The following is a 12,971-nucleotide window of genomic DNA, read 5'->3' on the forward strand; positions in this document are numbered from 1 at the left end:
TCAACCGATATCCAATAAAATTTCTCATAAGATAAACGATTGCTTAACTCAATCATGTGCCTTTTATCATAAACGTAATTATAATGAAAGTGTCTACGAATGACCTTAAGGGCATAATAACAATAAAGAAAATTTGTTTCTTCAATTGATATCGTTCTAAGTAGAAAAGTTTAACTTTTCATGATTTCCAACCTGTCTCCTCTGTATCTTCCCTGCGTGTTGATATTTGTTTTACGTACTTAATACTTAGATGCAAATCTCAACGTATTCAGGGTTTTTTCTTTTATAAAACGAACACGTATTCTATTGTATAAAAATTGGTTCTAAACAATCTATGAACATCTATGTATTTTACTCACCCACAACAATATAGTTCCCTCGTGAAAGATCTGAAATAAAAATTAAACAAAATATTAGTGGTATATAAGGGGCTTGGGCGGATTTTTCAGTACGTACAAATTTAAATAAGAAACAAGTATATACAGCAGTAAGTTCGGCCGGGCCGAATCTTAAATACCCACCACCATGAACCAAATATTAGGGTTTCCTTTGAAATTTCAGGAGGGCTTGAGAACTTGAGGACACTTCCCGAAAATAAATTTTCACCTAAAGGGTGATACGGTCAAAATTTGGTCAAGGGAAAACGCGTGTAAATCGGTGAAATCGTTTATTTAAAAAATCAAATTAAATTTTTTTTTCAAGTTCAATTAGTATAAAATTCAGGAAAATATTCGTTAGGCTTTCGCTTTTCCAAATCCGAATTGCCGGGCCTCACGCTTGACACCTGCCATCAGATTTTGTACATCCACCTTGTCCACCTTCTTCGCCGCAGAAAGCCAGTTTGCCTTGAACTGCTGCTCGTCCTTAGCAGTTTTTTCGGTCTTCTTTAGGTTCCGCTTGACAATAGCCCAGTATTTCTCAATTGGGCGGAGCTCTGGCGTGTTGGGAGGGTTCTTGTCCTTGGGAACCACCTGCACGTTGTTGGCGGCGTACCACTCCATGGCCTTTTTACCGTAATGGTAAGATGCCAAATCCGGCCAAAACAGTACGGAACAACCGTGTTTCTTCAGGAAAGGCAGCAGACGTTTATTCAAACACTCATTCACGTAAATTTCTTGGTTGACAGTCCCGGAAGCTATGAAAATGCTGCTTTTCAAGCCACAGGTACATATGGCTTGCCAAACCAGATATTTCTTTCCGAACTTTGACAGTTTTATGTGCTTGAAAATATCTGCTACCTTTCCCCTTCCTTTTGCCGTATAAAACTCCTGTCCCGGAAGCTGCTTGTAGTTGGCTTTGACGTAGGTTTCGTCGTCCATTACCACGCAGTCAAACTTCGTCAGCATCGTCGTGTACAGCCTCCGTGATCGCGCTTTGGCCGTCGTATTTTGTTTATCATCGCGATTTGGAGTCACTACCTTCTTGTAAGTCGATAGTCCGGCTCGTTTTTTGGCTCGATGCACGGTTGTAGAAGATACACCCAGCTTATTTGCGGCATCTCGGAGAGAGAGGTTAGGGTTTCGCTTGAAACTACCGGCAACTCTCTTTGTCGTCTCAGCGGCTTCCGGTTTTCGATTTCCCCCCGATTCAGTCTTCCTGGCTGTCGACAAACGTTCCCCAAACACTTTAATTACATTTGTAACGGTTGATTTGGCAACTTTTAGCGATTTTGCCAGTTTTGCGTGCGAGTAGCTCGGATTTTCGCGATGCGCGAGCAAAATTTTGATACGCTGCTCTTCTTGCTTGGAGGGCATTTTGACAACTGAAGAGTGAATTCCAAAATCAAAATAGGAGCAACATTCTACACACAAACACCTTCAAAATGAGTGGTGTTCAGGTTTTTTAAATGCAAAATTGAAAGAAATACGTCAAGTTTATATTGACCAAATTTTGACCGTATCACTCTTTATGAGGGCTATGTCAGATTCTGGATTTATAAGAACCATTTTTGTTTGAGTTCTAGAGGAATAATTAACATCTCTTGTAAGTGTGCAAGATTGATTTGAAATCTTAAATCTGTAGAAGTAAAATCTGGAAATTTTTCATTGAGTTTCAAGCAATTTCCATGATCACTGCGCCTTCTACACCCTCAAGAAGTGAAGTCGGTCTATATGGAGGCATTACCAAATGGACCGATAAAAACTTAATCCGATACACGTTTTTGTGAGCCTAAAATACCAGAATATTTACAATTTCAGGCAAATCAGATAAAAACTACGGTTTCTAGAAACCCAAGGAGTTAAATCGGGAGATCGTTCTTATGGGGGCTATACTAAAATATGGACCGATACTCACCGTTTTCGGAACACCACTTTATGACCCGAAAATACCTCTAGATTTCCAATTTCAGGCAAATAGGATGAAAACTTCGGATTCTAGAAGCCCAAGAAGTAAAATCGGGCAATCGGTCTATATGGGGGCTATACCAAAATATGGACCGATACTCACCATTTTCGGCACACCTCTCTATGGTCCTAAAATACCTCTAGATTTCCAATTTCAGACAAATTAGATAAAAACTACGGTTTCTATAAGCCCAAGACCCCAAAGCGGGAGGTCGTTTTATACGGGGACCATACCAAAACATGGACCGATACCCACAATTTTTGGCACACATATTTGTGGTCCTACAATACCTCTAGATTTCCAATTTCAGGTAAATTGAATAAAAACTGCGGTTTCTATAAGCCCAAGAAGTAAAATCTGGAGATCGGTCTATATGGGGGCTATACCAAAACATGCACTGACACTCACCATTTTTGGCACACCTCTTCAAGGTTCCAAAATACCTCTAGATTTTCAATTTCGCGCAAATTGGATGAAAACTACGGTTTCTATAAGCCAAAGACCCCAAATCGAGAGGTCGGTTTATATGGGGGCTATACCAAAACATGGACCGACACTCACCATTTTTGGCACACCTCTTCAAGGTCCCAAAATACCTCTAGATTTTCAATTTCGCGCAAATTGGATGAAAACTACGGTTTCTATAAGCCAAAGACCCCAAATCGGGAGGTCGGTTTATATGGGGGCTATACCAAAACATGGACCGACACTCACCATTTTTGGCACACCTCTTCAAGGTCCCAAAATATCTCTAGATTTTCAATTTCGCGCAAATTGGATGAAAACTACGGTTTCTATAAGCGAAAGACCCCAAATCGGGAGGTCGGTTTATATGGGGGCTATACCAAAACATGGCCCGATATAGCCCATCTTCGAACTTGACCTGCGCGCAGACAAAAGACGATTCTGTGCCAAATTTCAGGACGATAGCTCCATTATTGAATGCTGTAGCGTGATTACAACAGACAGACAGACGGACAGACGGACATGCTTATATCGTCTTAGAATTTCTCCCTGATCAAGAATATATATACTTTATATAGTCGGAAATCGATATTTCGATGCGTTACAAACGGAATGACAAACTTATTATACCCCGTCACCATTCTATGGTGGTGGGTATAAAAACTATTAATCTTGTTTTTATGTCAGCTTAAAACCATGGAAAAGTATGTTTGTCAAATTTATTTGGCCAAAGATGGTTAGATGGGCGGCCGTTTCGGAACGCTCACATTCCTCATTAGCATCCCCAAAGTGTATTAAACTTGAACCTTCTGCACTGAAAAAAATAATGTCGTGAGACAAAAGATTACTTCAAAGATTTACTTCAAATCTCCGCTTCTTTGGCTCGGAATCAATACCAAAATCATTAGTGTAAAGTTGTCTTTATCTTTGCAACCGGGCATGCTTTTTTTCAGTGCGAAAAAGGTTTTTGATAGTCGACTTTGCCTTAATAAATTTTCACAAACATATCACTTTTACTTTCCCAAAGTCAAATCATCGATAAGAAAAAAAATTATATACTTGTTTTGAACAAAATGTTTACTTAAAAAAAAACTACTCAGCATTAGACATAATTATTTTTTTAATTTTTAATGAAATTTTCGTAGTTTGAAAGATTGGAGAAATTGGAGTTCAAATATGCAAAAAAGGTGTGGTAAAATGTACAATTTTTTAGAAATTCTGAATTTTGTAGGAAATATGAGTTAGTGTATCTTTATACTTCATTACTGTTGCACGACAAATAGTTGTGGAAACAAAACATGACTCCTACTGTCCAAAAGAAGTCAATCCACTAGGAAAGAAAATTGTAGGTTAATTTTAGAAAATTTTAATGTTTTCACTGTTAAATCGACGCCGTGTACAAATCGTTTTCCTCATTAACCTAAACAGTGAATTTATTGTGAAATATGTGTATGTTCAATGCGTTGTCGCTTTTCTAAGCGCTACATACCAGAAAGATTTTCGAACAACAGATGTGGCTAAACACAATATGTAGTGTTCTTGACTTTTAGACACCAATTGTCTTATTCTTTATTTTCATAAAATATATAACTAAATCTTAAACATAAGCATATCCTACTGATACTTAATAACAAAGTAAAAATAACAAAGTATATTTACCCCCATTTTCATGAAGCTCCGTTAGTGCTACGTTAGCTAACGAACTTTTAAACCGTGATATCTACATATCTGTCATCTTGCGTATATATTCCATATGCCAGTTAGAAACTTAACTGCTGAAAATTTTTCAGTTAAAGTTAACCGGAGAAAAGATACTTCCATTTTTCTTTCTGTTAACTGCCAGTTAAAGACTAACGGAGCTATATGAAAATGGCCGTTAAAGAGAAATATGAAAACGTTAGTTCAAATGCTATATACATTCAAAGTCCTGGCATGTTTTGATAAAATATAAAAACTTAATGGAGAGTTAAGTTCATAACTCAACACACTATACCAACATAAAAATATACCAAAATTCCAATTTTGTGTTTGAAAATCAATTTGATTGTGGCTATCATCGAAAGTCAGTAGATTTTAATCAACATGCAATATTTATCGATTTGGGTCCATTATATCAAGAGTCTATTAGTTGAATTCGGGGATTAAACGTTTTTTTTTTTGTATCCCTAATTGGGGGCACTCAACAACATTTAATGGGTGTCCTACAAAAGTAACTGGCATTTGTGGTTTGGTTTTTCTGTTCATAAAATTCACACGTTCAAGATGTACTTCATGCCTCCAATCTGTAAGCTAAGCATACAATCGCGCAGCACTTAAATATGAGGGAAAACAACATTACAAAGGGCTTGACAGTGAAATGGCAGTTTTCTCAATCTCCGCAGGGACTGTTTTTCATATGTTTGGGTGTAAAAATTATATGTTTGGAACTCAAATTTTTTAACACAATATTTTTAAGTGCAAGCCTATAATGTTCAAATATATGTTAATATGTTAGAACATATTATGTTTGGGACATAAAATGTTTGTAAATATAATATGCTTAGATGCAAACATTTATTAATTTTGAAATAGCATATAAACATATATGTGTTTAGAAAGAGAGACCTAGAGAATATGCAGCAAGTAAAATAATGGAAGTAACCAATCGGCGCCTTAAAAATATATCCACACTAAGAAAATTTCATTAAACATTTTCTCTACTTGTATATGTCCTAAGGTGAAACATTGTTTGAATAATACAAACAATATTTTGTTTGGACCAATCCTGAAAATATGTATGGTTGAAGCAAAATGTGTTTGGGGTATATGTTACAGAAGCGAAGAAGATTTGCTATTTGCCGATAGGTTAAATTATGAATGTATATTGAGGAAACTGTCATACAGTACACTCGCGGTATTCAGAACAAAACTCAGCGAATTTCGGAACAAAACATAGCCATATTCGGGAGGTTTACACATTCTAGCGTGATAGTCTTTTATTTATTTTATTTATGTTATTAGTAATATTAAAAACTTAATTTAATTTAAGATCGGAAAAATATCAGTGGGTATGGAATTATAAAGCAATTTAAATTAATATTAATTCACGAAAAAAAAAGCCAAACTAGATCACTAAAAAATTCCGTATGTGTATTTGAAATTGTACTTGGCATTCTGAATCTGCTTTTAACGTCAAATTTCATGTTTTTCAGCGTTACGGAGTAGTTAGTGTATGAAAACCCGTATTAACGTTAAGCGGTGTTAACGTTACCGCGAGTACATTGTATATGTATTAGTTAGCAGACAGCCTTCTTCTGCTTTTGGTATCCTGACTGCTACAAATTACATTTGTATTGTAAGTTACTCACATACATGCATATTTAAGTGCTTAGCCACTTTCCACAAGTTCCCAAGTGGGAGGACACTTAAAAAAGGTTCATCATACATTATTCAGTTCCTTATATTTATAAGGATACATCATTAAAGAAACAGTAGGAACGGCGAACAATTAGTCATTCGGTCCTATGTGGCCTCGCATTATGCAGTGGCTTATATCGACTTCTGGATGATTGTATTACACTTCGCAACACACCGTCGTGTAGACACACATACTTTCTTTGCTTTAAACTGTGTGTGTTGTGTGTGTGAATTCAACCTGCTCTGGAAGCAACAGTTGTATGCTTGGGTATGTATCTACTTCCAAATGTTACATTTCACAAATTATGGGAAACTCAAAAAGTGTCTCATAAAAGAGCAAGAAAAGAAGCACAAAGCAACAGCATAAAGAAATCAAAATACAAAGCAACAGCAATGTCTATTAATACCAACAACAAAGGGAAATGTAAGTTACTCATTTTTACCTGCGTGATGAATTTGCTGATGTACAGAGCTCGGTGACGGTATTCGGTCGTGATAATTTTAAAAGCCACGCCATTTTGTTTATGGCCATAGCTCGAGGCTATGAAAAAATGAGTATGCCATACAGCGGTAGAATTGGTACGACCCTCTAACGCTAATACCAGGTAATGTACCTGTAACTTCAATTTCATAAAAATATAGGGTGTTTTCCCACTGCTACACAACAAAAAAGGAAATATAAGAATGGTTTACAGTTTATTTGATGATTTTTGGAAATAACTATAGCATCATTCCGAATTGAACACAGGACAGATCTTTGTTTAATCGCGATGGATATTGTACCTGTAGCGTGAAATTCGCAGAAGCCATATACGTATGAAAGTGCTAAACGAGTGTACAAATAAATATTAGAGTCAGGCCAAGGTAGTACCTAGAAGGACAGATGCTTCACTTCTTAGGTGAATTCAAATATTAAATTTAAATTTTATGAATCAACTATTAAGTATAAATAGCTTTGTAGACATGCAACAGATGTAATTATTCCCATAAGGATTGATATGTATTTTCAATAAATGAGATACCTTCCATTTATGTTTGTAACATGCACATAACATATCCCTATGTCGTCATGAAGCTACAATAAAGCTACGAATTTTAATTCAAGAAATGGTAGCATGGTGGTTATTAGTAATTTTTTTTTTTCATAGAAGACCAATTATTTGATTTGCTCTTGAATGTCAAGAAGACCCAATATATTGGTGATGGTTTATATTGATCCACATTTTATTTATATAGACAGATCTCCCGACTTTGCTTTTTAAGGATCGAAACTTCAAGAATGGTCCTCGCTACCTCATGCCCCCTAATTACCATGCGAAATTGGTTCATATCGGTTCATAATTATTTATAGACTTTTCTATATAAACCGATCAAGAACTAAAGTGGCTTTTATAGGCATTTAATAAACCTTTTTTATCTAACATGGACTAACTTACTATTTAGAAGACAATGTTAAGAACTGTTAGTTTGGTACCGGTAAATGTTATTACAACCCAAATTGTTGATGAAGTATTTAGTAGAACTTTGTTCAGTGCATACAATAACGAATTCTTGAATTATAATCTTGCTTCGAAAAATTTATTTAATTTTAGTTCCTATTTTTATCGTCTATTCAACTTAGTAAAATTAAACTAAAATACAAATTGCGAACCGCATAAGTACATTTTTTTATTCGTGAAATTGCCACAGTACTCTTTTTTCATTTTTGGCTCTGTGCCCATGAATTGATACATTGGCTCGAAGAAAGGAACTGCATACGAGTGCGTACACATGCACTAATATGTATGTAGAGATACCGAAAAGATTTGTATCTGACCTAAGGCTTTGGATATTAAATTTCAATAAATGATCTTAAAAATGCACAATGACAATAGCCCTATAAAAACAAAACAACAACCACATTATGTATTCTTGAAAAACAATAGAGCATTGGATTTCTTATTGGAGGACACCACATGGTGTCAAGTCTGAACAGGGTAGCTAAAGCAGATGATGAGTCAGATTGAGACTTATTGGTGACTAAGATAACTAAGGTTCCATGAGTATCTGATATCTTCCCACACATGTTAATTTCATTCGAAATACTACAGGTTGTTTGACATTTGTTTGAACATTCACTGTTCAATGATAAATTTAGCCACGAGCTCATTACTTCTGCCAAGAGCAAATATACTTGTGCATTAATGTATGTCCAATTTGTACGCTTTTGTTGTGATAACAAGGATATTATTAGATATAGAATGAGATAAACTCAGCCAAGGTTATAAACACGACGCAGGATCGATAGGTGGGTAAACACAACCATAGAAATAGTCGAATATTGTTGCTTCCATTTCTTAAGGGAAGCCCAAAATACCCGACAGAATAATACGACGGTTGGTGTCATGTCGCCACATTAGTGATAACTGCCACAATAGTGTGATAGCTTTCACTGATTTACGGCAAATTTCTCATATCCGAAACGAAAGCTTTAAGTCAAGTCAATTGGAGTAAAATGCCGTTGAAAATGGGTGTAAAATATGAACTTTTCTACCATATTTCCCCGAATCAGGAGTACATATATGAGGGAGGTATCTAAATTTTAACCGATATGAATCAAATTTGGCACACATTGCTAAAATGTTAATTCTACTATCATTCCAAATTACAAGTAAGTCGGAATGAAACTTCGCCTACGGTGGACCGATTTCAAACCAATGGGGAATACATGACAATACCTCCAGAAGAAATCAAGGTGAAACTCTGGCCACTGGGGTCAATAAGATACGTACGAAAGATATGTATGTCAATTGTATGTAGGTTAGGTTAAAGTGGCAGCCCGATTTATTGTCAGCCTCACTTAGACTATTCAGCACATTGTGATACCACATTAACTAAAAGTACCTATTACATATGGGCACTTCTAGTTTTAATCGCTGAACCTACTCGATTATTTTCTTTTGTTAGGTTTAAACGTCTTTTCTTTTCCAAAGTTTTTATTTTTCTGACAATATTTGAAAACCATTTTATCAAGGCATACTACATAATAATAAAAAATAATTAATTAACGTAAGTGTGTGTGTATGGAGTGGGGAACACTGCATCACTCCCCCTCCCAAAAAAATAACATTACGATATAGAATTTAAATAATGTTGTATGTTACGTTGTGATTTGGTTGGGTGCTTGGTTGTGATTTATCGACGTATGCAGGTTTGAGTAGATCAACATGAACTTTCTTTATTACATCGCCATAGTATATGTCGAATGTATTGTTCCTTTGCTCTAGTACCTTGAGCGGACCTCCGTAAGGTTGGTGTAAGCCACTAGGTCTATGAACTTTCAGAAAGACATACTCTGAACTCATTACTATTAAATGTGGATTGGAATAAAATCTTACCACCGAGAAATCTTGATGAATCAATAAATACATTTTATGAAACTTTGAATTCATTCATAGCCCAATCTGTTCCATTAATTCGAATAACTTCTCACACTGGTCCACCTTGGAATGACAGTAAATTACGTAACTTGAAGAATAGAAAGAATAAACTTTATAAAAAGTATAAAAAATCTGGATCTGTGACTGACTATGCAAACTACTCAATTGCTCGTTCAGAATACAACCTGTGGAATAAACAATCCTATAACAATTATTTATCGAAAATTAAAAATGAACTGAAGCTTAATCCAAAGTCATTTTACAGATTTGTTAATTCTAAACGTCAATCAAATGTGTATCCAAGAACCCTTCACTATGGTGCTGTTGAAGGGGATGATAATGAATCTATATGTAATTTGTTTTCAAAGTTCTTTGCAACAACTTACTGCCATAAGGATTTCAAGCAATCTGATGCGTACCCATATAAGATACAGGAATATTCGACATTCACTACTCCATTTATTTCTCCTGATATTGTGATGAGTTATATGGAAAAGATAAAATGTTCATATCGCCCGGGCCCTGATGGGATTCCCAGTAACATCCTCAAATATTGTGCTCATTCTCTTTCGACTGCTCTTTCATTTCTGTTTAATGAATCTTTGCGCACAGGTCACTTTCCTACATTGTGGAAGAATTCATTTATCATTCCGCTATTTAAAAATGGAAGCAAGTCAGATATTACGAATTATAGAGGCATTGCTAAATTAAGTGCTATTCCAAAACTGTTGGAGAAAATTATTTCTGATAGTTTGAATCATCAAGTCTCCTCTCTTCTATCGCCTAAACAACACGGGTTCCGTAAATCTTGTTCGACCATAACAAATATCTTGGAATTGACTACAATTGTTAATGAAGGCTTTAGAGATCGTTTACAGACTGATGTCATTTATACTGATTTTAGTAAGGCGTTTGACAAAGTAAACCATTCACTTTTACTGTACAAACTGCATCGCATGGGCTTCAGTGAATTAATGGTATCCTGGTTTGAAAGTTATCTAAAGAATCGTACACAATTTGTAGTATTTGATAACATTATTTCAAAATCAATACATGTGCCTTCTGGTGTTCCACAAGGAAGTCATCTTGGCCCTCTATTGTTCTGCTTATTTATAAATGACCTTCCATCAGCCATTAAATATGGTTACACTCTCATGTATGCTGACGATGTTAAAATTATAAAGGTTATTCGGAATAGTGATGACCAATCCTTACTCCAATCTGATCTGAATAGCATGTACAGATGGTGCTCATCAAATATGATGGAACTGAACATAAGGAAATGCAAGCATATCTCTTTTTATAGATTAAATTATATCGACACGAATTATAACTTGAATGGCACAACGCTTGAAACTGTTGAATCCTTTAAAGATCTTGGAATACTTTTGGATCGCATGCTAAATTTTAGATCTCACATTTCTATGACTGTAAATAAGGCCTATGGATCATTTGGATTTGTCAAGCGCTGGAGTAAGGAATTTTCTGACCCATTTGTTACAAGAAACTTATATACTTCACTTGTGCGTCCTATCCTGGAATATGGATCTGTAATTTGGGACCCACAGTACCAAATTCATTGCAATCGTATTGAATCTGTTCAGAAACAATTTTTACTGTTTTGTTTACGTCGGAATAACTGGACACCTCAAACCTTGCCGTCTTACAAAGAAAGACTATCGCTCATCAAATTACCTACACTGAAAAGTAGACGTACCATGCTGAATATCTGTTTTATGGTTGATTTAATTAACGGAAGATTTAAATCTGACTTCCTTATTAACAGCATATCATTCAATGTACCCTTTAGACCTACCCGCAACTTTGAACTGCTCCACATTGAATACTTTCGAACGAACTTTGAAAACAACGATCCACTTCGCCGTCTTTGTAAAGAATTCAATAAATTTTATTATTATCTTGATTTGTCAGAAGAGAAATACAATGTAAAGAAAACGATAACATTATTATTAAATACTTGATATATTAACAAACAATATGTATATAATGTAATATATTACTGTTAGTCTGTAAGGGATTAATCCATAGATGAAAATAATAAAATAAAAAAAAAAAATAAATAAATTAAAAAGACTTTCTGGCATGTAGTGTGGAATATTCTTATTGTGGTGCATAACCTTGTTCCTGACTGAAGAGAAGTATTCTCGTATTTTTCTTATCATTATATCAGCGTTGTCACAGGACTTGTGCAGATATTTTTAATTGGCTTGGTGAGTTTTGATTTTAACGTTTATGTTGATATATGGATCTTTATTAGAGGTAATATGCTCCTGGCAGGATCGCCAATGAAGTGGACCTAGGATTCTGTTAGGTTTAAACTTATTTTCTTTTCAAAAGTTTTTATTTTTCTGACAATATTTGAAAACCATTTTATTGAAGCATACTACAAAAATATTAATTAACGTAAGTGTGTGTGTGTGGAGTGGGGAACACTACAGTTACTTTTTCTACATTTACGACACGTATGTGACGTTTACGACGTTTATAACTTTGCGACTGTCACAAACCAAAAAAGTTGTTCCTGTTACATATTGGCTCAAAGCATATATGGTATATATATACTTTGAGCAGAAATAAGGCCCTACGACAAATTTTAGGACGATCGGACTTAAACTTGTTCTTGTATTTTGCACGCATACGCACATCGCTATATCGACTAAAAATTTAATTCTAAGGCGATTTGCATCAGTGATACCATTTTGCTTTTAGAACCAAATTTAGTGCTTTTTCATTTCCAAAAAGCATCAAATTGCCTTATTAGTACCCAAAATCAACAACCTGGTACTTTCTGGAGTTTTCACTTAGTGCTTTTGGTGCTTTTTTCAATTGAACTGTATTGAGTTTGATTGACGATATATTGTCATACAAAAATTCAGAATAGACTGTCAAAAGCTAAGAAAGTCAACTACATTTCCATTTTACAGAATTTGAGTGTTATGAAGCAGATATTGATCCGTTTTTAATCAATACTGTTATTTTTTATGTTCTTTTGAAAAGTCTAGCAACGATTGCAAAATTTAAAACGTTTGTATTAAATTCACAAAAGCTCATAATTGAAATAAGAAATAGACTCCCTTCAAATATTAAAATACTAGAGAATACTTCCAAATTTAATGTCGACAAATTAATTTCCTTCTCTGAAAAAACATATTTTGAAATATGAAATTCATTACTGATCAAAATTTAATGAAATGAAAATAAGCATTAAAAGTTTACCTGGCGATACTATATTCGCTGCACTTACTCTACATAAGAAATCAACAAGGTTTAAATTATTTTCGTACTTTATACAAATACAAATATAATTACAACTAGATAACAAAT

At 34.8% G+C, this 12,971-nt stretch overlaps 2 protein-coding genes across 2 annotated transcripts in view; both read right to left on the reverse strand.

The window, feature by feature from the left end:
* LOC142239767 (uncharacterized) overlaps positions 1–9,551 on the reverse strand; it is a 45,501-nt gene extending 35,950 nt beyond the window's left edge. Inside the window, exon 1 of the mRNA XM_075311540.1 lies at positions 9,351–9,551. Within this exon, the coding sequence (XP_075167655.1) occupies positions 9,351–9,551 (201 nt within the window). The remainder of the gene's footprint in view (positions 1–9,350) is intronic.
* Positions 1–12,971, reverse strand: part of sli (slit guidance ligand) — a 183,202-nt gene that overhangs the window by 115,843 nt on the left and 54,388 nt on the right. Inside the window, exon 2 of the mRNA XM_075313673.1 lies at positions 360–389. The gene's annotated coding sequence lies outside the window, so the exon portion shown is untranslated. The remainder of the gene's footprint in view (positions 1–359; positions 390–12,971) is intronic.

Source organism: Haematobia irritans, chromosome 5, assembly GCF_050003625.1.
Source record: "Haematobia irritans isolate KBUSLIRL chromosome 5, ASM5000362v1, whole genome shotgun sequence".
Lineage (NCBI taxonomy): Eukaryota > Metazoa > Arthropoda > Insecta > Diptera > Muscidae > Haematobia > Haematobia irritans.